This window comes from Squalius cephalus (genome assembly GCF_949319135.1).
Source record: "Squalius cephalus genome assembly, chromosome: 12".
Lineage (NCBI taxonomy): Eukaryota > Metazoa > Chordata > Actinopteri > Cypriniformes > Leuciscidae > Squalius > Squalius cephalus.
The window spans coordinates 14796823-14822916 of record NC_137133.1 but is presented as its reverse complement, the minus strand read 5'-3'; the positions used below and the strand labels follow the sequence as shown (position 1 = coordinate 14822916).

Sequence of the window (26094 nt, the reverse complement as noted above, 5' to 3'; positions counted from 1 at the left end):
CTCTTCAGTGGTCTGATTTAACTACTCTATCAAAACCCATGCAAATGCAAGAAAATGCTTTTTAAATAGCTGTCCACTGTAGTGACCTCTATGAAAGGGTTAACTGATTCAACGTTATTGACTAGTCAGCCTTATTTAACTGCTCTGACAATAGTGGTATGAATCTCCGATTCCACATATTACACACCGCAGTTAAGATAGTTTGCAGTTTGAAATTAAGATTTTTATTATTATTATTAGTATATAATATATATATGTATATATATATATATATGTATATATATATATATATATATATATATATATATATATATATGTATATATATATATATATATATATATATATATATATATATATATATAATCTCTGAGAACAGCCTGTGACTGGAGAGAGTGTGAGACTGTCAGCTGAAAGAGTGTGAACATGAAGGTTGTGTGTTGATTGTCTGTCCTGTCAATAAACTGCAGTGGTCCCCTGAGGAGCCTGGTTTTGGTGGTTCATTTGTGGTTCTGGGTGAAAATTATGCACAAAAAAAACCAATATATATATATATATATATAGGTGTAAAATAAAAAAAATGGTGTAATCGAATAGGCCTCCATAAAATGCTTTTTTATGAAATGGAAGTTTGTATGACACACAAAAAAAAAATGCATAGAGATGTGATGGAAATAACTGGTGGATAGCGTCATGCCTTGGAAAAATGACAAAAATCTCTAAAAGATTATGAAATCATATGGGTTTCAAACAACAAGTGAGTTTATAATTTATGACATTTCTTTCTTTTTGGTGAATTATTCCTTTAAATAAAATTTTTCTATCATCTGCCTAAAGTCTGACAGTTGTGGATCATCATGGCTAAACGTGTTGCTGTGATTGGCGGAGGAACCTATGGGCTGACCTGCATCAAATGCTGTCTGGATGAAGGCCTGGAGCCAGTGTGTTTTGAGACCAGTGATGATATTGGAGGTCTTTGGAGGTTTAAGGTGAGATATGGCCCACTGAAATTGTACATATGAAGAAAAGAAGGTGTCCAAGCACTGAACCCTGAGGCACGATGCTGCGAGAAACTGATGCAGTTTGCTTCTTGTCTTTCTATCTTAGGAAAATCCAGATCCAGATCGTGCTAGTATTTACCACTCATTGATTATCAACACTTCAAAGGAGATGATGTGCTACAGTGATTTCCCTATCCCTGCCCACTTCCCAAACTACATGCACAACTCCCTTATCATGGACTACTTCCGAATGTATTCTGAGCACTTCCAGCTCAAACAGCACATCCGTTTCCAGGTCTGGCCTGAAAGCTTATGTGAACTGTGAAGTTAGGAATATACTGTATCTCATATTTATCTTAGATTTTGGGTGTTTCAAAGGTTCTCAAATTCATGTTTTGTGTTTCTTAGACAAAAGTCCTTCATGTTATCCCAAGGCCAGACTTCCCTCACTCTGGTCAGTGGGATGTAGAGACGGAGTCCAAGGATGGTCTGAGAGAGAAGCAGGTGTTTGATGCTGTAATGGTCTGCACCGGTCACCACTGTCACCCTCACCTTCCTCTAAAGGACTTTCCAGGTGCAGTACATGTGATGACTAAGCAAACACAGTCATCGTGTGAAGAGCAACAACATAAATTCAATAAAAGTCAAACTGGGACACTCATAGCAAACTTTAGTTGTACAAGAGTCATTTAGGCCTTATCACAGCCAACCTACAATGTGAATAAATCACTCACATATACGACCAAATTTCACGAGAGGTGACTAAAATATGTCTTTAATTAGCCAATGGCTAGTAAATTGTACAATTACAGTCACAGAGGCAAAAAATAAGTTTAGAGCAGATATCATTTCATTGCCTGCTGAGCTTTACACATCGTTGCTTGGCTGAGAGCATCGCCTGAAAATAGTCGACCCTATAGTCTACCGAGCTGGGGACTATTTTCAGGCGCTGCGTCATATCATTACACCTGCTGGACCCATGGTACGGCAGCAAAGTTTCTTGATTATTACGCAGGAATGAGAGTATAGTGCGTAGCCATAGTTCCTATAGTTCCTATTATAGTTCCTTAGTTCCTAAGTGAATGTAAACAATCAGGAGAGAATTTATTACAGACTGTTTACTTAACTTTAATAGTGTTTGAAATTTATATTTTATATTTACATTATATTTATGTAGAATTTTTTCATTTGCATTGTTCTTGCATTCCATGTAAAAAGTCTGGCGAGTAAAATAAAAAATGTACTAGCCAATGGCGACTCAAACTTCAGCGTGCCCTTAGGGTTGGAAAGCTCTTGTATAGCATTAAGCAGATTCTCAGGCAGTTGAACAGAAATGTTGTTTATGATTAGTAAGTTTAAAAGGTTTTGCAAATAATTATTCAACAAGCTTTAAAAAATAATTAAATTACAAATCAATGATTTTACTAAATTACTAATTAAAAAATAAAATAAAAAATTTGAAAAACTACCTTGTAACCAAACTGCCTTGTAACCAATCAAGTCAATGTGGGATCATCAAAGAGTGGATCTCTGAGCTGGTGTGATTGAGTGGAAACGGGGCTAATTTGCATATTTATAGAAGCCTCATACTAAATGAGGCAAGGGTGTAGAGTTACAGTCAATCAATTTTAAGGCATGAAGAAGAAAAAAATTCAAGGAAAAACCCGCTTAAAAATGTAATTTTGGTGATCAAAGATGAGTTTTAAGGGATAAAATTGTTGACTACAGGGGGACTTTAAGGATTTATATAGATAAGATATATTGCACTACATATAACCTAAACAGCGATTTCCTTTCTTATATTGTTGTGGCTAATTGTTTAAATTGCTCTTTAGGAATAGACACGTTTAAGGGGAAATTCTTCCACAGCCGTGACTACAAAAACCCTGAAGAATGGCGAGGGAAGAAGGTAGTTGTGATTGGCATTGGGAACTCTGGAGGAGATATTGCTGTAGAGCTGAGCAGAATGGCCAAACAGGTGATATGCCACAAATACAGTATAAATTAAAGCTGCAAGCAGCATTTATCGGGGTTCAAGCAATTAAGGCCTTTAAGGCCTTAAAGCACAAAAGCATCAAAAGTTATTAAGTTTTATTTAGCAAGCATGTAACCACTGACATCATAGATGGAAAAGATCATGTTCTAGCATGATTTATCATGATATACCACATTCTAAAATGATTTGACATAGTTCATCATGATTTATCATGGTTTACCATGATTTACCCTGTTCTAGCATAGTTTACCATGATTTACCATGTTCTAGCATGATATACCACGTTCTAGAATTATTTACCAGGATTCTTACATGATCTACCTTGATACACCACATTCTACTATTATTTACTATGACTTACCATGTTTCTAGCGTGATTTACCATGATTTACCACATTACTAGCAATTATGTGAAGTGTCAGTGCAAATGAAGTGATAAACACTGACAAAATATGATTGTGTTATAATAGTTATTGTTATACAAGTGAATCCAAAAGCACATGTGAAAAGACTTCATTAACTCTTCCGAGTCGCCGATCACACCGGCGTGATCAAATCACATGACAGGTTTAAGACGTTGAATTATAAAAACAAAGTCACGTCGAGCGCTGCCGTCCACTTCTGTCGAAAGTGCTGGCTTGAAACTCTATTCTGCTTTTTGTTTTGTGTTGCTAGACCAAGTAAAACGGAGATATGATCATTTAAACTTTATATAAAAAAAATATTGAAAATATTGACGCATTCGTAAAAGAACGCACGATGGGATGCGACAGGCGTCGCATTTATTCCAATAACTTCGTCGGTTTTTGTCATAAAACAAAACGGAGAAAAATGTGTGAATCTGCTGACTCTGCTCTTCATGCTGCACATTTTACGGAGTGGAGGAGGAGCCAACTGTGCAAAGAAGCGAAATTGAAAGGCGCCGACGGGATATTGACGGAATAGACAGAAAGACAGAGATGTTATTGCTAGTTTTTGGAAGAGTTTGAGTAGATTTTGAGAGTAGTTTAGGAGTAGTGTAGATAGTTTAGGTATTTTTTGTGGAAGGAAAATTTTTGGTTGAACAAGCCCTCGACTTGTTCTACCAACTGGACGATGTTGTTTACAGTTCATGGACGGAATCAGAAAGTGGCTATGATGAGATTGACGACTCGGCTTTTGTGGTTCACAACGAGGGGTGAGACAAACTTTTAGCTTATTGTATATTATATTATCTGTGTGTGTGTGTGTGTGTGTGTGTCTCTGTCTGTCTGTATGTCTGTCTGTGTGTGTGTGTGTGTGTGTGTCTGTCTGTCTGTCTGTCTGTCTGTCTGTGCGTGTGTGTTTCTGTGTGTGTCTGTCTGTCTGTGTGTGTGTGTGTGTGTGTGTGTGTGTGTGTGGTTGTGTGAACAAGAATTTCATTGCCAATGATTGCTTCACTGTAATTGTTGTACATATGTGCCAATGAGCATCTTGAACTTTGATGTACAATCTTTAATCTTTTTGCGTGTGTCTTGACATGTACAGAGATGATGAGCAGCCTGGGTCATCTACCACTTCGACAACAAGCAGACAGAGGCCTACAAAGAGATGGGGTGGAAGGAAGAGTCAAACCAGATCAAGATCTCCAGCAAAGTCAGGACAGCCACACCACAGCTCTGAGCCCTGGAAAACCGAGAGTGATCCTGATATTGATTTTGTATTCATTTTACCTTTTGTATGGTATATTTGCACTTTTTAGGAACACCTCTTACTCAAGCTCATGAAAGCCCTGTAATGTAGCTGTCTGTGTAATTGTACATTGTGTTTTGTAGAGTTTCTAAGCAAAAAAGAAAAGAAAAAAACCCTATTGCCACACCTGCTTTTTGCTGTATATAGTTTGATTTTATCTCAATTTTACCTTTTTTATGTTGTATTTGCACTATTTGGGAACCCTCATACTCTGGGAATGCAAGGCCTTAAATATAGCTCTCTGTATAATTGTGTGCATGAACTGTTTTAAAAAGTGGCAAAGCTAAAAAGAAAAAGAAAAAAGCCCATGGCTACACCTGCTTTTTTTTGTAAATCATATTTTTTTTGTATATAGCTTGATTATATCTGAATTGTACCTGTATATGTTGACATTTACAACTTGTGTTAACATTTTAAACCTTTTAAAATGCTTCATTGAGCATGTTTGTGTTTTTTGTAGTAAAAAACTATAATTTTTCTATTCGGATTTTGTGTTTTTTGTGTGATTTTGGGTCCAGTATGTTGATAAAGTACATCAAAGTGAAAAACTAATTGTCTGTTCATATAGGTGATGTTGTGCTGTGTAAAAAGTACTCAAAAACGGCCAAAATAGCCCAAGACTCCGAAGAGTTAATAAGTAGAATGGCCAGCAGAAGCCAGTAGAAGACCACTTATTGGCTCACTTTCACTTTAAACTTAATGATTTGCACCAGTTTTCTGCACTAAATCAAACCAGTTTTTCCATGTTAACTCAATAATGCATGCTTACACACACACACACACACACACACACACACAAATATGTTTTTTGGATATGTTATTGAGAAAATATATTTATTTGTCTATAGGCATTTCTTTGTGATCTAATAATATAAAACTATGTTACCAGTATAGGGCTGTAACGATTCCTCGATTATAGTAAAGTACTCGATTTAAAAAAATCCTTGATTGCAATTTACCCCTCGAGTAATTGGCAAAATACCGAAAGTGGTGCATTCCACAGACGAGAATCCAACAACCGCAGAATTACAGTTTTCTAGGACAACGCGATATTTAAAACCATTTACAGTCATAATATAGCATAGTGCCATTGTGAAATCACAAAGGCTGTGATTCAGTTAAATAAATATATCCTCTGTTTTTTGTTTGTTTGTTTTTTTCACAGAGAAGATGCTTCAATTACATGAGTGCAGATTAGCCTAACGTTACATGTTAAAATTACCTCAGCTCCGTCCACAGTAAACGCTGCTCCAAGCAAACTCAGTCTCTGCAGTGCTGTTTGTTTAGGTTTCCAATAACGTGCAAATATGGGAACGCAAGTCGGACGCAGTTTGTGTTTCATAGTTGCACTGTTATCATTTGTGGAGCACATCTGGGTTTCTCAAACTGCTGTTCATCGCGATTTCAAAATAAAAGTTTAAACATTGCGATTTCAAAATATAAGTTATCTTGCTCTGAGTTTGCATGTTTTGATGTGCACATGTTCTCGTTCAAGAAATTACAGTGACTGTAGCATTTCTATCGTACAGAAGTGGCCAAATATTGAAGGTTAAGTTGACATTTGAATTAATTGTTTGGACAATATTAAACAAGGATTTGATAATGCCAGGCTTAGTGTAACAACAACCAGGCCGCTGGCACCCTCTGCAGGCATTTGTTATTTATGTACATAAGTTATGTTTATATTAGTTTATATAATTCATTTTACATGGGTATATTTTAACAGTGTTCTTCAATAAAACCAATATAATTACTTACTTTGATACTTTACTTGAACCAATTATTGTTGCTTGTTATTATATATTTGTATTTTAAGTCATTTTAAAGGCTGTTGTTAACTTGAATCTATTTTTTACCACAATTTTTTTTTATCCGATTACTTGAATAGAATACTCGATTACTAAAATAATCGAAAGCTACAGCCCTATCATAATAAAAAGATTGCTTTTTAAAGCATTTGTTTGTTTCCCAATACTGAAAGCTAATGAAAAGGTAATGTGCAATTCTGCTGCTCCCTCAAGTGGACAAAAGTGGTATTATAGCAATTGAAGTGTTTGAATGAATGAGTGAATGAATGGGAATTTGGTTTTTCAGTTATATCTCGCTAACCAGAACGCGAAAAATTCTGAAACTCAGAGCATAGATAGTGCTCGAGTAGCCCTCGACGGAGGCCCGCGACGACACGTTTCGATCAAGAGCCTGGAGAGGACCTTACCATCAAAATTTGAACGTGCAACAACTTTCCGTTTTCGAGTTATTAGTGAATTTGTATTCGGGGGCGTGGCTTAAATGCCGTTTAGTGATGTTACGTTCGTGAACGAATCGTTCTTTTTGAACGAATCTTTTAGGTGAACGAATCGTTCTCGTTCACGTAATCCATTGACTCATATTTCTCGTTCACTGAAATTCCTCCCTCCACCGCCGCGCGGCGCTATTGCAGCGCATGCGCAGCTCAGTGAACTGGATAGCTCTGTGTTTTCAACCTGTCAAGAATGACTAAACCTCAAGCCAATAGCGTTCGAGTATGAGATGTGACGGAGCATGTGATTTGTTGGATGTAGTGAACGAATACGCCCTTCACTGACTGACCGAGTTGCTTTTGTTTTGAGTCTGAACGAGAGAGAGATCTTCTCGTGAACGAACTGGTACATGTCGTTCGTGAACGAAAAGAACCAGTTGTTTGAACGATAATGGTGGCGAACCGATAGAGCTGGGTTTGTGTAGTCAGCATATTTGCATCAAAGAAGGAAATTAACACTTTACCATTGTAATGAAAACAGTTTAATAACGCAAGCATGGTTAAATATAACAAAGACAAATTAACATTGTCATTTTGTACTTGACGGTTTACTTGATTTAAATTTACACTTCTCTTTACCTGCTTTTCTTTTCTTTTGTCTGTGTGTTTTAGACTTAGTTTTGTGGTATTTTGCACTTTGAAAAATGTACTTTACTACTTGTGTTCATTTTGTATGATCAAAAATGAATTAATTACGTTTTATTCATGTCATATGCACTTCTCTAAAAACTAAAACAAACCAAAAATATGACAGTATTGGTTAGGTCTCATTTGCGTAACGTTAGCAAATAACATTTCAGTTAGGGCTGTGAAGGGGCATGTAATTGGTTGGATCTAATGAACGAATACGCCCGTCACTTTGAGATCGCTCTGTTTCGAGTCTGAACGAGAGAGAGATCTCGTTCGTGAACGAATTGATCAAACTGGTACTTTCGTTCGTGAATGAGAATACTGGGTAGATCGGTCATTTAGCATGTGATTCAATCTCATTCAAAGCGCAGTTATAGGTGTGCGTATAATTGTTTATCATATTTAACATACATAACATAACTCAACGTTTAATATAATCCCAGATTTATGAATGTGTATGTCTGACCAAACAATTAAAATGTTAATTATGCAAGAAAACCTTGTTTTGGTCATCTGAACCTCTTATTTAGACTTATTTTATTAATTTAGTAAATAAGGCACAAATTTTAACAAAGCCAAATCAGTTTTTTTTAACAAGTAAATACGTTCGTTAAAACATATCATAAAATACACTCTTTTTCGCCACCTGCTGCAGTATTTATGAAGAAATTGTCACTGAACGAATCAGTGAACGAGTCTGAACGAATCATTTTGGTGAACGAACTGAAAATGAACGAGTCTCTGGAAAGAATCAAAATTTCCACCACTAATGCCGTTTTACTTTCGTTTCATTTCATTCATTTACTTTCGTCCATTTCCATATCTCAGTGTGACACAATTGTCAAGTAATACTCCAATAGATGAGTTTTGACAAAATATGATTGAAAATGTTAAAATAATGATTTTATAAAGTCTAAATATGAATTATATGACAATATTAGGGAGCAGTATGATGAAATGGCAGCAGGGGGCAGTAAAATACCACTTATTGGCTTAATGACATGTTATATCATTTTTACCTTTTTGACTGTTATAGAGGCAAATTTTGTCTGATCTGTCTGAAATGTTTCATGCTTATTAAGAGTCATGAACATTATTATATGAAAATTATTTCATTTTGATCAAATTATTTCCTATGGAATTTTTCATAGGAAAAGACCATTCACAGCCAATACAGGCAATTTACCATAGGAAATATATGGTTTTAAAGCGTTTTAACAGTTATAGCGCTACCTTTGGTCCGATCTTTATACAAATTTCCAGGCTCCTTTAGCATGTTATGACAAATATGTGCATCAATTTTTGTGAAGTTCTGTGTTTTCGTTTAGGATTTATAGGCTTTTGAGTGCATTTTGCCACGCCCATTTTCTTTATAACCCTATATACCCATGCGAAAAATGCAAAAGTTCAACTTTTTTTTGATAATTATTTATCTAGAGAGTCCATAGAATTGTCTTAGACTCGTTTGGTTCCGATCGGGTGAAAAACCTAGGACTAGTTCGCAAAAGTAGGTTTTTAACATAATTACGAATATTTAATGAACGGTTTGATTGACAGCAATGGTTCTTGAGGCAAAGTTGTTCTCCATGAGAAGGTCTATCAAATGATATGCATATTGTGTGGATATTTGTAACACCACGTGATTACGGAGCTGTAAAACTCGTTAGCGCCAACTAGTGGCCGATTTCTTTCAAAATTCTTACAGACCTCTAGGACCATGAGTCGAACATGCCTACCGAGTTTTGTTCCGATCAGCCTCCGTTAACCTTGTCTAATAGGTGCTCAAATTTCATTGGCCGATGGCGGCCATGTTTTTTGAGATATGCCAATGTCCTCAAAGACATACATGGCACCTTGGACCAAGACACTGCATACCAATTTTCAAGTCAATCGGACTAACGGTCAGGTCGTCATAGCCCTTTTCATGTTTTTTTCATGTTATAGCGCCACCTAGTGTTCAATCGTCGCGATTTTTTTACTGTGACCCAAGATTGAACTCCTACACATGTGGACCGAGTTTGGTGAAGATACCTCATTTACATCTTGAGTTATAGCCCTTTTAGTAAAATAGGCTCCTCCCACAACAATATTTTTGCGCCCCCTAGCGACCGTGAATCGAAATTTCAACTTTTTTTCGATAATTATTGATAGTCAGACTCCAGAGAACATTTCTGCACTGGTTTGGTTCCGATCGGACGAAAAACCTAGGACTAGTTCGCAAAAGTAGGTTTTTGACAAAATTCAAAATGGCGGAAAAATTTGCATACCGGAAATGAAATCGGAGATATACGTTTTGTTCTTCAGGGTTCCAGCTTTCCAATGATATAAGACACTTGAGTCTACGACATATGGTCTAGGAGTTATGAGCAGTTTCGCGCTTTTGGTCGCTATAGCGCCACCTATGGGCCAATCGAGGTCATAATTTGATAACCTCTCCTCGATTTTTATACTACCATTTGGCAAAGTTTCAAGGTTCCAGGTCTTACGGTTTGGGCTGCACGATGCGTTTTACGGCAGAAGAAAAATAATAAAAATCAGCACAATTACAATAGGGTTTCAGCACTTCGTGCTTGAACCCCTAATAATTATAGTATATGAATTATAAAGCCTCTGCATTCCACATTGTGTCCCTTACTTACTTTCCCTTACTTCTAGGTTTATCTGAGCACCCGAAAGGGATCTTGGATACTAAATCGTGTTGGAGACAATGGTGTTCCATCAGATATGATATTTAGGCACAGAGTGCGTGTTTGGCTTATTAAAATATTGCCTGTTGGATTTATCAACAATCTGATTGAGAATCAACTCAATAAACGGTTCAACCACAAGCTCTATGGGCTGCAGCCTGTGCACAGGTACTGTGAACACTGGAGGAAACAAGACTCTGCTGACTTTGGTTCATGAAAGTGTCTATATAATGTTTTTTGTTTATTTCCCAGATTTTTCAGCCAACATCCCATGGTCAATGATGATTTACCAAACCGGATCCTCTCCGGTACTGTCTCTGTCAAGCCGAATGTGCAAGAGTTTCGTGGATCAAGTGTGGTTTTTGAGAATGGCACAGTTGAGGATGACATTGATCTGGTGGTGTTTGCCACAGGATACACTTTCTCATTCCCCTTCCTGTCTTCACATATAATTCCTGTCTCAAAGAACAAGGTATCCCTGTACAAATATGTGTATCCCCCAGCATTAGAGCGCCCAACTTTAGCCGTGATTGGTCTGATCCAGCCTCTGGGAGCCATTATGCCCATCTCTGAGATGCAAGCGCGCTGGGCCACATGTGTTTTTAAAGGTATCAAACATGATGCTGATCTTCTACACAGAAAACTAAGGGCTGTTCTTTATATATATGTTCACATTCATACAATTCAGAACAACAAAAGGTCTACTTTACTAATACTGTTAATATATTAATATATTGTCAGGGTTCTCTTCTGACAGTTCTGTTTGTCATGTTGTTGTTCAATGTCTCTTTGTTTAAACACATGGCTCTGTCTTTGTCTGTTTTGGCCATGTGCTCATCTTGTCCTTCCTCCTTGTTTCCAATTACCACGCTCACCTGTTCCTCATGTTCTCAGTTCCCTTTATAATGTGTTCTCTGCTTAGTTCTCAGTTACTTTAGCATTTATTTTTTTCCTAGTTAGCCTAGTCTACCTTTAACCTTTATTTATATTCGTTCTTTATTCCTAGCATTAGTTCTCCTCTATTAGCTCCCTTCTTTTGTTGTAGTTCCTTTCTAGTTATTGCAATGCATTAGTTTCCGCCATCTGTCTTGTCTTGTCTCTTCTTGTGTTTGCTGTGTCTCTTGTTTGTTACAGTCCTGTCCTGTAAGCTGAGCTTCCCTGGCCGCTCACTCTCCCTGCCCAGCAGCAAGTGGTGCATTGAGTTCTTGCTTGGCCATCGCTACTATCCTCGAGTCTCGCACTGCCTTGCCATTTCTACTCACCAGCCTATCGTAATCTTGGGCTCCCAGCTTGTTATTGTTCATTCCCTGCCCATTGTTTGGGCTGTGTTCACCTCTTCCCTTGCCTCATTGTGTCTTGTCTGTTGTTTGTTAATAAATCAATGTAACTAATTCTGCATATCACTATTTCATATATCCCTGACTATTATTCAAGATTTCTATTACCAAAAAATGTTGTAATGTAGTTTTCATGAGCATTTTCTCTCTGACATTTATTTAAGCAAAGACTTTTGACAATTAGACAATGACTTTTTCTTGGTTTTGGTCTTTGTATTAGTTTTTTGGACTGGTTTAAAGTTCTAAAAGTTACAGTAGGATGACATAGTACTTAAAAATAGGTGTATGATTGCAGGGTTTGATTATTCTTTCAGTTTTGCTTTAAAGTAATATATGAACATGTCAGAACATTAAGTACACAGTGTTTTTGTACTTAACTAACTGTGCTTTGCTCAATAGGACTTTGCAAACTGCCTCCAATGAGTGCAATGATTAAGGACATCAAAGCAAAAGAGGAAGCAATGGCCCAAAGGTTGACTATATAGCACAGCATTTACACGATTTCTACAGTTAAAATGTCATTTAAGTGTATCTTGATGACTCTTAATCATACTGTCATGCAGGTATGTGGCCGCCCAGAGACACACCATCCAGGTGGACTACATCCCCTACATGGATGAATTGGCTAAACAAGTGGGTGTCCGTCCATCTATCCTGAAGCTGCTCCTGACAGACCCTAGACTGGCTCTTAACATCATCTTTGGGCCCTGCACCCCGTACCAGTTTCGCTTGCACGGACCGGGCAGATGGGAAGGTGCCAGGCAGGCCATCCTGACTCAGTGGGATCGAGTCACAGAGCCCCTGAAAACACGCTGTGCACCGGAGCCGCAGTCACAGCACTCCTCGTATTCACTCTTATTCTCAGTGTCTGTTGCAGCGCTGCTCTCTGCTCTGTATTACAGCAGGGCCAGTCTGCACTCACTCATAGCAGACCCTTCATCACTCCTCGACAAGATCAGGGCTTTTGTACCATTGCCAGTGACCACAAATGATCATATATATATATATCAGAAACTTAATCATTTCTATGAAATCCAACATTATAACAAGTGTACTTCAATTAGGGTAACTTGTAGTCAACATCATGAAAATGTTGTAATTGACATATCATTTACATAAAATGCTTGATACTGAATCACAGAGTGCCTAAACATATGTAACTCAGTTTGTGTATAATCAACATTTAATTTCATTGTAACTGATTGTGTTTGCAGTTTTGTATGTGATTAAGTTGCACTATCAAACTCTTTTGTTGTGTTAAAGTTCCAAGTATTATCTTAATGATATATCACTGCTGCAGCTATTAGCATGTCTGTTTAGCATGGTAATTTGCTCAAATATGCTGATATTTAGAATAGTAATGGCCAATTAATTTGTTTTGCAAATCAAATCTTAAAATTTTTTTTTTTTTAAATGTAATTATAATATAATATTAATGAAATAAAATGCAGCTTAAGTCTACTTAATCAGAGTGCACTTTCCTGTTTCTTGACACACTTAAGTGACTTTTAGAAAAGTGCACTTTCTAATAATTTAAAGTAGTTCTCAAAACTTTTGCATCCCTGAGACGAGCAACCCAGAGATGGAGTGAGCTGCTCTTCATGAGACAGTGAACTCACCGCTCCTTCCCCCGATGGAGGGCCGGGCGGAGAATCTAGTTTTTTTCCACAAAGAGTTTATTTATGTCCTGCCGCTGGTTTCATAGCCAGCGGTACCTAAAATCTCAGCAAAAGAGCAGTTTCCTCAATCTCTGGGTTACAAGGGGTGTGGGTTGACAGTGAGCGACGCAAATATGGTCTGCGGTTCGAGGACGCAACTTGCGCCTTCTCACACGTCTCCAGCCCCATGCTTTCTTTTCTGCAAGACGGGTTGGAGCGAAGGCTGTCTCCTCCACCTTGAAAAAGTATATTGCCGCTGTTGCAGAACACCGCGATGCAGAAGACGGTAAGTCTCTCTGGGGAAACACGACTTGGTCATCAGGTTCCTGAGAGGTACCAGGAGGTTGAATCCTCCTCGGCCACGCCTCATCCCCTCTCGGGATCTCTCTCTGGTCTTGACGGCCCTACAGAGAGCACCCTTTAATTCCTTGCAGTCAACAGAGACTAAGCTCCTATCTCTCAAGACTGCTCCTGACCTCGCTCACGTCCAGGTGGGGGACCTGCAGGCATTTTCGGTCATATAAGCGTGCCTGTAATTCGGGCCAGCTGACTCTCACGTCATCTTGAGACCCCGATACCTGCCCAAAGTTCCCACCACTCCTTTCAGGGACCAGATGGTGAACTTGCCAGCGCTCTCCCCGGAGGAGGCAGACCCAGCCCTTGCATTGCTGTGTCCTGTTAGCGCCTTGCAGTTGTACATTGACCACACGCAGAGCTTCAGAACCAGTCCAAAGACAAACCCCTCGGAGTGAGAGCTCGCTCGACTCTGAGTGTTGCTTTCTTCTGGGCATTGGCACACAGCACCTCTCTGGCAGATATATGCAGAGCTGCGGGCTGAGCGACACATAACACATTTGCGAGATTCTACAATCTCTGAGTGGAACCGGCGTCTTCTCCTGTGTAATGTACAAACAAATAATATGCAGGAAGGATGGCTGTGGGTCTCGCTTGCTGCACTCTGAGGACGGGATACGAATGCTTATTCTGTTCTGTTGAACCCTGTTGAACTTGTGTGTATTGGTCAGCCCCTGTACTAGACTAGATGTCCATATGTTGTGATTCCCCTTGTAGGTGATCCCATTCTTCCCATATGTGTATTCTTCCCTGTTGGCAAGCCTGTGTCTTTCCCTCGGCAGAGTCTCCTCTGCCGTCTCTAAACAGTATTGACCCTTGCACAAGGCAGGACCTACCTCAGAGATCTTCCATATGTATTACTGCCCTGATAGTCAGTCCATGTGTGTAACTTCACATATTACCTCCCTATGGGTAGGGATGTGTATTCCGTACCGTTCCTTTCCGGTGGAATGGGCATGCTTTCCCAGTGTTATCCATTAGTCTCACTGTACAGGGTTAAATGAAACATCAGTGATTGACATTCTCTGTGCACAGCCCTGCCCTTCTTCCGCCCCAACAGGTGCAGAGGGATCAGGGCTTGCTATGCAAATCTCATTCAATATTGCATTGGCTTGTTCTGGGCTAAACTGTGGATCATCTATCATTGCTTTGGTAAAAAAAAATGCATTCAATGATTACATCTTTCAAATCACATGAATACATTTTTCACTTGAGTTGTGTTCTGAAGAACCCTGAAGATTTTGAATTACTGCATTTTTCATTCATTCTTTGTGCATACAGTCAGTAAAATGAAAAGATCTTAATGAAAAACTGATTTATGTGAAAAATCATTCAAACTTTAAAGATAAAAGCTTCCTGTTGTTAGAGCTTTTAGGTCAGAGTGTGTTTTCTGAATGAGAATTGTTGCCAGTGTTGTGGTGGAACGAGTTTAGTTTGAGACGTATATGAAATGTTTTGTTGGTCTGGGTTTGAAGATGAGATTAAGATTACAGTTTGGCCAAGATGCATGAAAAAGTGGCTTCAGTATGACCGATGCTTCTTAGCAATTGAAAAAAAAAAAAAAAACTGTAATAACAAAAAACAAAGATTTCTATTTTTGGCAAATGTAAAAGCACTTTTACACCAAAAGTGAAATGAATAAACCTCAAGATGAAGGAAATGCATGTTCCTGCAGAGGTCGCACGCAGCTCAAACAAACCTTTCAGCTGTGCTGCCATTCTTACTCCTGATTTCACTCAACATGGGGACAGGAGAGGTGTCATTCAATAAATGGGAAAACAAGGTAACTTGCATTATTTGAAAAAGTGATTCAGATATTTTGTTGTACATTTAAAAGTAATGCGTTACTTTACTAGTTACTAACTTCTGTTACTTGTAATGCATTGCCCCCAGCACAGTTTATATATGATTATTCTCATGTATTTTTCACTATTTTCATGTATTAATTCTCCTGTTCTTCAAGGACTAAATCATCTTTCTCCAGCCGATAAAATAGATGAAATAATTGAGAAGGACATAAAAGCAAATTTAAAGAGATATTATTTATTTACCTCGATGGTAATTCCAAATAGATTTTGGTTTGACAATTAATGTATGCTCGTTTTGAACTCTCTGCTATCTCTCTACAGTCACCCCTGTCCTAAGCTGGCTGCCCTTCAAGTGGACTATATCCCTTACAATAGCAAAGGAAGTGGGCGTCTGTCCCAACATTGCCTGGCTGCTCCTGAGGGACCCTGCTGTGGGACTGAGGGCTTTCTTCGGCCCCTGTACTCCCTACCAGTTTCAGCTAAGTGGACCAAGGTATTGGAGAGGTGCCCGTCAGGCTATTCTTACCCAATGGGAACGTGTGGCCAAACCCATGAAGACACGGCCCATTCCAGAACCTTCATTCTTCAGTTTGTTCTTTTGGCTGGGCCTGTCAGGAGGGGCTGCAATGATTTTTGCCATTATGGCAATGCAAAAGAAGACCCATTCTCGTAAACCCATATTCAATTTTTTGGTAGCTCTGTTCTTAATTTGCACTTTAACCTTATTATTCCTTTATCTAATTCTTGGAATTCATTATAATTTATAATATGTTATATTTAAAATATTTTAATCTTTGAAGGAAATTAAAATTAAACATTACCTTGGTCTAACATCTTCTTATATCTGTCATAACAAGCTCTGCCAAATTCCCAAAATAATCATCTTTTTTGTTATAATATAGTATATAAAATAGTGTCCTTATCTTTTGACAATCATCACATAAGTAAAGTAGCAGAATTTGTATTATTCTTTTAATATATACTTTTAAAGAAACAATCGCTGGAGAAGCCATAGTGTCATTTTGTGATGACGAACAGCTCAAAAAGATGAAGACTCTTGTAGCCTATAGTATAGCTATTAATAAAGTATTATAGATGTTGTAGGCCTAGTCATTATCAATGTCTACTCATCATTTTAATTTAATATTTAAATAAAAGAAAGGTAACCACGTTTCCAACAGTTTTAATGTGACCTTCGTATAACATAAAATGTATTCCTTGGGACATGAAAGTGCTAGAAAACCCTAATAATTTCCATACAATAAGCATGGAGTATTTTCATGCATATATGCAGGTCTACGCAAAAAACAGTAGCCTACTTTGTAGAAGTCTACAATGCATTTTTTTTTATTGTAGAAGTCTACGATGTACGACTACGATCCATCACTTAATATTTGTTAACATTATTTAACTAATTCAACGTTATTGACCAGAGTGACGGCCATGAATCCCCGCCTCTTTTACATGCAGGGGTGTGGTGAGAAGTGTTTGTGTGGAGTGAACAACATCGATAAACTTCTGCGGTCACTGCTTCACGCTCGGTGGGTTCTCCGCAAACTTTTTATTGACACTATATCACTCCATTGTCGTTTTTACAGGACAGCTGTGTTTACGTAACGAGCTGTTTGTTTGTTTGTTTGTCCGAATCTGACTCGATTTATTTGTCCGTATGTTCTTGTTGTTAGAGCTTTAGATTTCACAAATACACACCGCAGTAAAAGATAGTTTGTGGTTTGAAATTCAGATTTCCTATGTTTATAAAAACCGAAGTGCGCTGGCTTGTGAATTATAGCCTATGCCATTCTTTATGATGAATTCAGGTTACGCTGCGGGATGTAGCCTAATAGCCTAAGTTACTTTTATTCAGCAGGGACGCATTCAATTAATCAAAAGTGACAAGACGTTATGTTACTGCGGTTGTCCAGTCCGAAATCGGCGTTCGCGACTTGACCTGCTAGATTTGTGATATTTCGCAGTAACGTTACAGGTTTGATCAGTTAACCCTTCCCCGAGTGCCTAACTGTAAAATTATGCAAAAATGTATTACGAATAGGCTGGCCTACATAAATGAAATTCAATTTCGCATGACAATTTTTTTTTAAGAACTCATTTCTATCATCTGCATCTGCTTAAGGTCAGACTGTTGTGGATCATCATGGCCAAACGTGTTGCTGTGATTGGAGGAGGAACCTCTGGGCTGACCTGCATCAAATGCTGCCTGGATGAAGGCCTGGAGCCAGTGTGTTTTGAGACCAGTGATGATATTGGAGGTCTTTGGAAGTTTAAGGTAAGATATGTCGATATGATTGGGCCCACTGAAATTGTACATATGAAGAAAAGAAGGGGTCCAAGCAAGCACTGAACCCTGAGGCAAAGTTCACTGCAGACCATCAATAAACTATGTGCTGCGAGAAACTGATGCAGTTTGCTTCTTGTCTTTCTATCTTAGGAAAATCCAGATCCAGATCGTGCTAGTATTTACTACTCCTTGATTATCAACACTTCAAAGGAGATGATGTGCTACAGTGATTTCCCTATCCCTGCCCACTTCCCAAACTACATGCACAACTCCCTTATCATGGACTACTTCCGAATGTACGCTGAGCACTTCCAGCTCAAACGGCACATCCGTTTCCAGGTCAGGTCTGAAAGCTTATGTGAACTGTGAAGTTAGGAATATACTGTATCTCATATTTATCTCATATGTTTCTTAGACAAAAGTCCTTCATGTTATCCCAAGGCCAGACTTCCCTCACTCTGGTCAGTGGGATGTAGAGACAGAGTCCAAGGATGGTCGGAGAGAGAAGCAGGTGTTTGATGCTGTGATGGTCTGCACCGGTCACCACTGTCACCCTCACCTCCCTCTAAAGGACTTTCCAGGTGCAGTACATGTGATGACTAAGCAAACACAGTCTATGTGCAAAGTGCAACAACATAAAGTCAATAAAAGCCAAACTGGGACACTCATAGTGAACTTTAGTTGTATAAGAGTCATTAGGCCTTATCAAAGCTCTTGTACAACTGTTGTAGCACTAAGCAGAATCTCAGCCAGAAATATTGTTTATAATTTTTAAGTTTACAAGGTTTTGCAAAGAATGATTCAACAAGCTTTTAAAATTATTCAATAAGTTAATGATTTTACTAATTTCTTAATTTTAATGTTTACAATATATACAAAATGTATATGCAATGGCAGACTTAAGGAATTATATAGATAAGCTATATATTGCATTACAGGAATAGACACGTTTAAGGGGAAATTCTTCCACAGTCGTGACTACAAAAACCCTGAAGAATGGCGAGGGAAGAGGGTAGTTGTGATTGGCATTGGGAACTCTGGAGGAGATATTGCTGTAGAGCTGAGCAGAATGGCCAAACAGGTGATATGCCACAAATACAGTATAAATAAATATAGTGTATGAATTATTATACTCTTATTAAAGCCTCTGCATTCCACATTGTTTCCCTTACTTACTTTCCCTTAATTCTAGGTTTATCTGAGCACCCGAAAGGGATCTTGGATTCTAAATCGTGTAGGAGACAATGGTGTTCCATCAGATATGATGTTTAATAATAGAATGTTTGGTTGGCTTTTTCAAATGTTGCCTGTTGGATTTATGAACAATATGGGTGAGAAACGACTCAATAAACGGTTCAACCACAAGCTCTATGGGCTGCAGCCTGCGCACAGGTACTGTGAACACTGGAGGAAACAAGACTCTGCTGACTTTGGTCCATGAAAGTGTTAACCCTTTTCATAGTGTACTATATAATGTCTTTTGTTTATTTCCCAGAGTTTTCAGCCAACATCCCATGGTCAATGATGATTTACCAAACCGGATCCTCTCCGGTACCGTCTCTGTCAAGCCGAATGTGCAAGAGTTTCGAGGATCAAGTGTGGTTTTTGAGGATGGCACAGTTGAGGATGACATTGATCTGGTGGTGTTTGCTACAGGATACACTTTCTCATTCCCCTTCCTGTCTTCACATGTAATTCCTGTCTCAAAGAACAAGGTATCCCTGTACAAATATGTGTATCCCCCAGCATTAGAGCGCCCAACTTTAGCCGTGATTGGTCTGATCCAGCCTCTGGGAGCCATTATGCCCATCTCTGAGATGCAAGCGCGCTGGGCCACACGTGTTTTTAAAGGTATCAAACATGATGCTGATCTTCTACACAGAAAACTAAGGGCTGTTCTTAAAATATATGTTTATATTAATACAATTCAGAATAACAAATGTCTACTTATACTATTATTCAAGATTTCTATCTCCAAAAATGTAGTTTTTCATGAGCATTTTCTCTTAATTAAGCAAAGACTTTTGACAATTAGACTTTTTCTTGTTTTTAGTCGTCTTCGTCCTTTTGGACTGGTTTTAAGTTCTGAAAGTTACAGTATGATGACATAGTACTTAAAAATATTTAGCAGGATATGATTATTCTTTCAGTTTTACTTTAAAGTAATATACAAACATGTCATAACATAAAGTACACTGTTTTTGTATGTAACAAACTGTGATATGCTCTCTAGGACAGTGCAAACTGCCTCCAATGAGTGCAATGATGAAGGACATTAAAGCAAAAGAGAACGAAATGACTCAAAGGTTTTCCACACTTCACCTCACATGACTATATAACACAGCATTTATACAATTTCTACAGTTGAAATGTCATTTAAGTGACTCTTAATCATACTGTCATGCAGGTATGTGGCCGCCCAGAGACACACCATCCAGGTGGACTACATCCCCTACATGGATGAATTGGCTAAACAAGTGGGTGTCCGTCCATCTATCCTGAAGCTGCTCCTGACAGACCCTAGGCTGGCTCTGAACATCATCTTTGGGCCCTGCACCCCGTACCAGTTTCGCTTGCACGGACCGGGCAGATGGGAAGGTGCCAGGCAGGCCATCCTGACTCAGTGGGATCGAGTCACAGAGCCCCTGAAAACACGCTGTGCACCGGAGCCGCAGTCACAGCGCTCCTCGTATTCACTCTTATTCTCAGTGTCTGTTGCAGCGCTGCTCTCTGCTCTGTATTACAGCAGGGCCAGTCTGCACTCACTCATAGCAGACCCTTCATCGCTCCTCGACAAGATCAGGGCTTTTGTACCATTGCCAGTGACCACAAAGTGATCATGTAATGTGTATCAGAAACTTAACATACTTTATTTGAAATCTTATATCAGTGTACTTCGATTAGGGTAAATTGTAGTCAACATCATGAAAATGGTATAATTGACGCATTACTTATATAAAATGCTTGATACTGAGTGCCTTAACATTTCAAAGACAGTTTCTGTGTAAAATAACTGATTTTATGTGCAGTTTTGTATGTAATTATGTTGAACTATCAAACTCTTAGTTACAAATTATATCTTACCACTCTTGACTCGGTATCTTGCTGTATTTTAATCTTGCTTGATTTTAGTGCAGCATTTGACACAGTAGATCTTGACACTGTAAGTTTGCGCTCGATCGGCCCAAAGCCGGCATCCGACCAGCGCGGAAGGTCTCTACGTGTTACTGTCTTTTCTCGAGGCAAAGTATTTTTTGATTAAATGCAATACATTTGAATATGTATTTTCTCGTTATTTCATCTGACTCCATAAATTAAAAGGTTTTAATGATATCTGTGCATCATTAAATGTGAGCGAATGTTTGACTATTCTTTTTAACTCTTAATGAAAATGTCAAAGATGGTTAGAATAATCAAATGAAATAATTTATTATGTCAGGTAAATGTATCATGCCAATTTCATAATCAATTCAAAGATAATCGATACAAAACATCAAATGCTCTGGAATAAAGAGAAGAGATGCGAACAGAAGGGTGAAGAGATGCGAGTAACAGAACACCCGCCCTTTGCTGCATTTCATTATATAGACAGAACCTCTTTCACATGGAAACATCTGCTAACAATGGGAATTTACATTCAGAGTTGACACCTTTTGGGTGTATGAGACCATTTGCCTAGACCTTCCTTTGTGTGCCAGTTATCTCTAAACTCTTAAAAACCTTATTACCTTTTGTTTTACTTATTTGGAAATGAGACATTTGTACCAGTCGCACTGAGACATTTCAAATGATACCAAACATGTATAATACTCTGTGATAATTATTTACATTTAATCATTTAGATTATTGGGTGAGTTTTTGGTGATCTCAGCATGATAGAGAACGGGTGGGGGATGAGGGGAAGAAATGTAGATTAGGATGATTCGGAGGTGAGACTTTCGTCTCGATAGAGCACAAGGGTTAGTTCAAATGTTAATTTCCTTTATTCTCTCAGAGAGTAGCTATCTCTTCCAGTTTTTCCAGTCTTACAACACCCTTTTGCAATGACTCAACCATGTAGCTAGGTTTCAGGGGCCTGTGCTGGAGTGGTTTGCCTCTTACCTCAAGGAGAAAACTTTTTCTGTTAATGTAGGGAAGTGTTACTCATCCTGTGCTCAAATCTGCAATGGTGTTCCCCAGGGTTCCATTTTGGGTCCTCTTCTCTTTTCTTTATACATGCTTCCTCTAGGTCATATCATTAAGAGACACAACTTATCATATCATTTCTATGCCGATGACACTCAGCTTTATGTTCCTGTGTCTAGTTTCCTTGACTGTATGTATGACAAAATGCTGGTTGGAAAAACTTTTTACAGTTAAACAATGATAAAACTGAAATAATAGTATTTGGCCCATCTACTCTGTCCTCTGACATTGTCAGTCAGCTTGTTCCCCTCTCTTCTAATGTGCGTGACAGTGTCAAAAACCTTGGTGTCGTTTTCGATTCCACACTGTCTTTTGATAAGCAGATTAGTGCTGTTGTGAAAAGCAGTTTCTTTCAGTTAAGAACTATTGCTAGAATTAGGATGAGGCTCTCTAAGAATGATCTTGAAACTGTTATTCATACTTTTATAACATCTAGGTTGGACCATTGTAATTCGCTCTATGGGTTTGCCTAAAACAGCCGTGTCGTTTGCAATTGGTACAAAATGCGGCAGCCAGATTACTGACTGGCACTAAAAAACGTGAACACATTACACCTGTGCTTTCTTCTCTTCACTGGTTACTGGTTAAGTTTTGATTTTAAAATTTTGCTTTTTGTATTTACAGTTTTTTACAATCGCTATGACAATTTTTTCAATACATTTAACAAGTTTCCTAAACTCTTAACGCACCAACACACCTAAAACACACAATTGGCAAAACGGTTAATTTCATGCTCAAAATCACACATTGTAAATTAAACTCCAAAACTAATTTTCAAAATACAATAATACACTAACACAATACACTATGTCTACCAAAACACTGCAAACATGTTTCAAAATCAAATAATTATTCAAAACACTAACACATGTTGTCTTTCAACAGGAACATTTAGTCAATCATAACACAATGACAAAAAAAACACTAACATCAGATGGAATTACAGAAACTGCATTATTTTATATGTGTCAGGTCTGCCCTTATACAATATACAGTATATTGTATTGATCATAGATTGTGTTTTGCATTTTTTTTAAGTCTCTCTACATTTTTGTTTTGTTTGTAATGTAAATGCATGCATTTTTTTTTTTTTTTTTTTTTTGCAGCAGCAGAAATTCAATACAACAAAATAAATGACCCCCCTTAGAGTAGCTTTATAGAATGTATGGTTTATGAAAAAAAGAAGACAGAGACAGAATTGCTGCAGTAACGGCTTTATTTGCAACAGGACATTTCTGCAAGATAACAAAAATATGCAATATAGCTGCCATTTACAGTATTACTGTATGTGAAAATACAAAATATACAAACAGAAAAGGCCATCTTCTAATCTGCCCGGTCTTCTGCATTTGTCCACGTTCTCATCCACATCACACCTGATATCTTCCCTGGCAAGGCATCTTGGGAAGAATCTTTTGGCTTGCCTTACTGTATCCTGGTAGTGTTCAGCTGTGATGTCTTGGTATGCAGCATCTTTTGCATACAGGAGGGACATTTGGTCCTGTGGACTATGGTCAAAAATCTTTCATCTCCAGGCTGAGAAAACTCCTCAATGGGGTTGAGGAAAGGGAAGTAAGGGGCAAGGAAAATGGACATCATCCTCTGATGGGCGTCAAACCTGGCTGTGACTAGACGGGAATGGTGGAATGCCACATTGTCCCATATTTGCATAACTTCAATCAGCTGTTTCTTACTAGCAATGAAATGATGTGAAAATACAAAATATATGAACAGAAAAAGCATCAGAAGAATAAAAAATAAAAAATAAAAAAAGATCTTCTAATTATTTGCATAATTCAATCAGCTGTTTCTCATTAAGAATAGAATAAAATACAGGGGATATATTTGTGTTTCAATTCACAATATAAGCAGCTGTTTACCTTGACTTTATCCTGTAAGGTTAGGTTTAGAACATGGTGTTATCTGTTCTGACATACAGTGTTAAAGCATTGGTAAATTTGGCAGTAAAAATCCATTGTTTTGTTCTTGTTTGAGCTTGTGTGTAAAAGAAGTTCAAGCATTTTAAATTTGTGTTAATTGTATGCATTTTGTGTTAAAGCAACAAGAAATGTGTTAATAGTATAGCTTACACAGACGGATGTAGTGCTAACTGTGTTAAGAGTTTTGGAAAATTGTTAAATGTATTGAAAAATCTGTCATAGCAATCGTAAAAAACTGTAAAGCTTTGCATGGACTTTCTCCTCTGTATATTTTTGATCTCACCCCGTATGCTTCTAGATCCCTTCGATCATCCTGACAGATATTACTCTCAGTTCCTCGTTAACATTTTAAGACTAAAGGTGACCAGGCTTTCTCTGTGGCTGCTCTGAGGTTTTGGAATGGTCTTCCCCTCCACATTAGATCTTCGTCCACCATTTCCATGTTTAAATCCTCTTTGAAGTTCTCTTTGTATTCTTTATATTTTAAATGAGGGTGTAAATCTTTAATTTGTCTTTTTTTTATCTGTTTTAATTCTGTTTTATATATCTTGTACAGCACTTTGGTTTCAACATCAGTTATAAACTAAACTATTTTGTTGTGTTAAAATTCCAAGTATTATCTTAATGATGTATCACTGCCAACTGCTGCAGTTGTTAGCATGTCTGTTTAGCATGTTAATTCACTAAAAATGCAGAATAGTAATGGCTGATTAAATTAATGAATTTATGAAATAAAATGCCTCTGAAGTCTACTTAAACAACCTTGTAAAGTTTTTCATTCATAAGTGCAGATGGTTTAAATCTGAACCCAACTTTAATCAGTGGATGAATGAGGTTGTTGCAAGACGGATGATAATAGTTTTTATAACAAAACTCAGGAACCAGGAGAATACCACACTTAACATTAACGAGAACAGACAAAGACTGAAGAAGAACACAGGGTCTAAATACACGAGCAAACAAAATGAGCTAAATTAGATAATTAACTGGACACAAATGAAGGAGATGACTAATTAGACAGACTGGGGAAAACTGGGTCACAGGACTAAACCAAAAACACTATGAAACAAGGGAGACAGACCATACATGTAAGAGAGGTTAAACACTTGTGCAAATCTAAAGTCTACTTAAACAGAGTGCACTTTCACAACTGTTTCTTAACACACTTATGTATAGAAAAGTGAACTTTGTAATAATTTACATTGGTTCTCAAAACTTTTGCGGCCCTGAGAAATTTACATTCACTCATAAAACTTGTGTTCACCATTATTTCATACTTTTGTGTCATAATGCATCCTGGTTCTGTGGATGGTGTGTGTTGTTTGCATTTGATAAACAGGACTGTGTGTTGATGAGATGTAGCTTAAAACTAAATATCTAAAAATAAAAATAAAAATTATTATCCAACAAACTTCAGTAGTAGAACTAGTATACAGAATTTGCATCAAAAAACAAAACAAAAACAAAAACACCTGCCAGAGTGTACAAATTGATCAATTAATCAAAAAAACTGTATATTCATTATAGACAAGTCTTTCTTGCTTTCTTATTGACAATGTTCTACAGACTGGTGTATTAATCCTTAGTCTCCTGAAGAAAATGAATCAAATTTGGCTTGGATCCTGGCTGTTTCTTCTTGTGTATATGAAATTTTCCCCAAATAATAAAAAGCTGTACAATAAAAGTTACATTATTATTATTATTATTACTTTCATTGGAATAATAGATATCAAAATTATTTAATTTAACTATAACATTTGTTTTATGAAATTTTCCACATCCACCCAAAAAAACGTTATGTATACAAGTACAAAACAGATGGATAGTAGATTATTTTATATTGAACAAAAATCACATGAATAATCAATATCTAAATTAAACCTCTCTTACACACTTTTAGCTGGATATACCATGTAAAACTTTGCTTTATTAATTAAACATGCTTCACAAATACACCGAGCTTTATTCCAGTTTATATTTCTAAACACTGATCCACAATTAACTTTTATAGCTGTAGATGTAACCTTGCATGTATTGTTTAAAGTTTCAAAACTAAGCACAGATAATCCACTGTTTTGTTTACATAAAATGTCCTTTCTCAAATAATGGTGTCTATTCCTCCATAAAAAATTAAATAACGTTTTGTCTAATTCTTTGTACACATTAGATAGCATATCTAAAGCTAAAGACAC

General features: G+C 37.6%; 3 protein-coding genes across 3 annotated transcripts in view; all 3 read left to right on the top strand.

Annotated features, from left to right (window-relative positions):
- Nucleotides 1-855: 855 nt before the first annotated feature.
- On the top strand, nucleotides 856-16151 carry LOC307168622 (flavin-containing monooxygenase 5-like; the record flags this gene model as incomplete). The annotated part of the gene is made up of 10 exons (XM_079888750.1): nucleotides 856-987; nucleotides 1106-1294; nucleotides 1408-1573; nucleotides 2835-2977; nucleotides 10290-10489; nucleotides 10574-10929; nucleotides 12058-12130; nucleotides 12222-12709; nucleotides 13863-14064; nucleotides 15800-16151. 10 exons carry the CDS (start codon nucleotides 856-858, stop codon nucleotides 16149-16151), a joined length of 2301 nt encoding a protein of 766 aa, XP_079744876.1.
- On the top strand, nucleotides 15410-24657 carry LOC307168187 (flavin-containing monooxygenase 5-like). The gene is made up of 11 exons (XM_079887863.1): nucleotides 15410-15453; nucleotides 15800-15971; nucleotides 17613-17765; nucleotides 17928-18116; nucleotides 18193-18358; nucleotides 18716-18858; nucleotides 18970-19169; nucleotides 19273-19628; nucleotides 20011-20083; nucleotides 20185-22585; nucleotides 24146-24657. Exons 3-10 carry the CDS (start codon nucleotides 17634-17636, stop codon nucleotides 20612-20614), a joined length of 1689 nt encoding a protein of 562 aa, XP_079743989.1. The 5' UTR covers nucleotides 15410-15453; nucleotides 15800-15971; nucleotides 17613-17633; the 3' UTR covers nucleotides 20615-22585; nucleotides 24146-24657.
- Nucleotides 17005-26094, top strand: part of LOC307168188 (flavin-containing monooxygenase 5) — a 23268-nt gene continuing 14178 nt past the window's right edge. The window contains exon 1 of the mRNA XM_079887865.1: nucleotides 17005-17023. The gene's annotated coding sequence lies outside the window, so the exon portion shown is untranslated. The remainder of the gene's footprint in view (nucleotides 17024-26094) is intronic.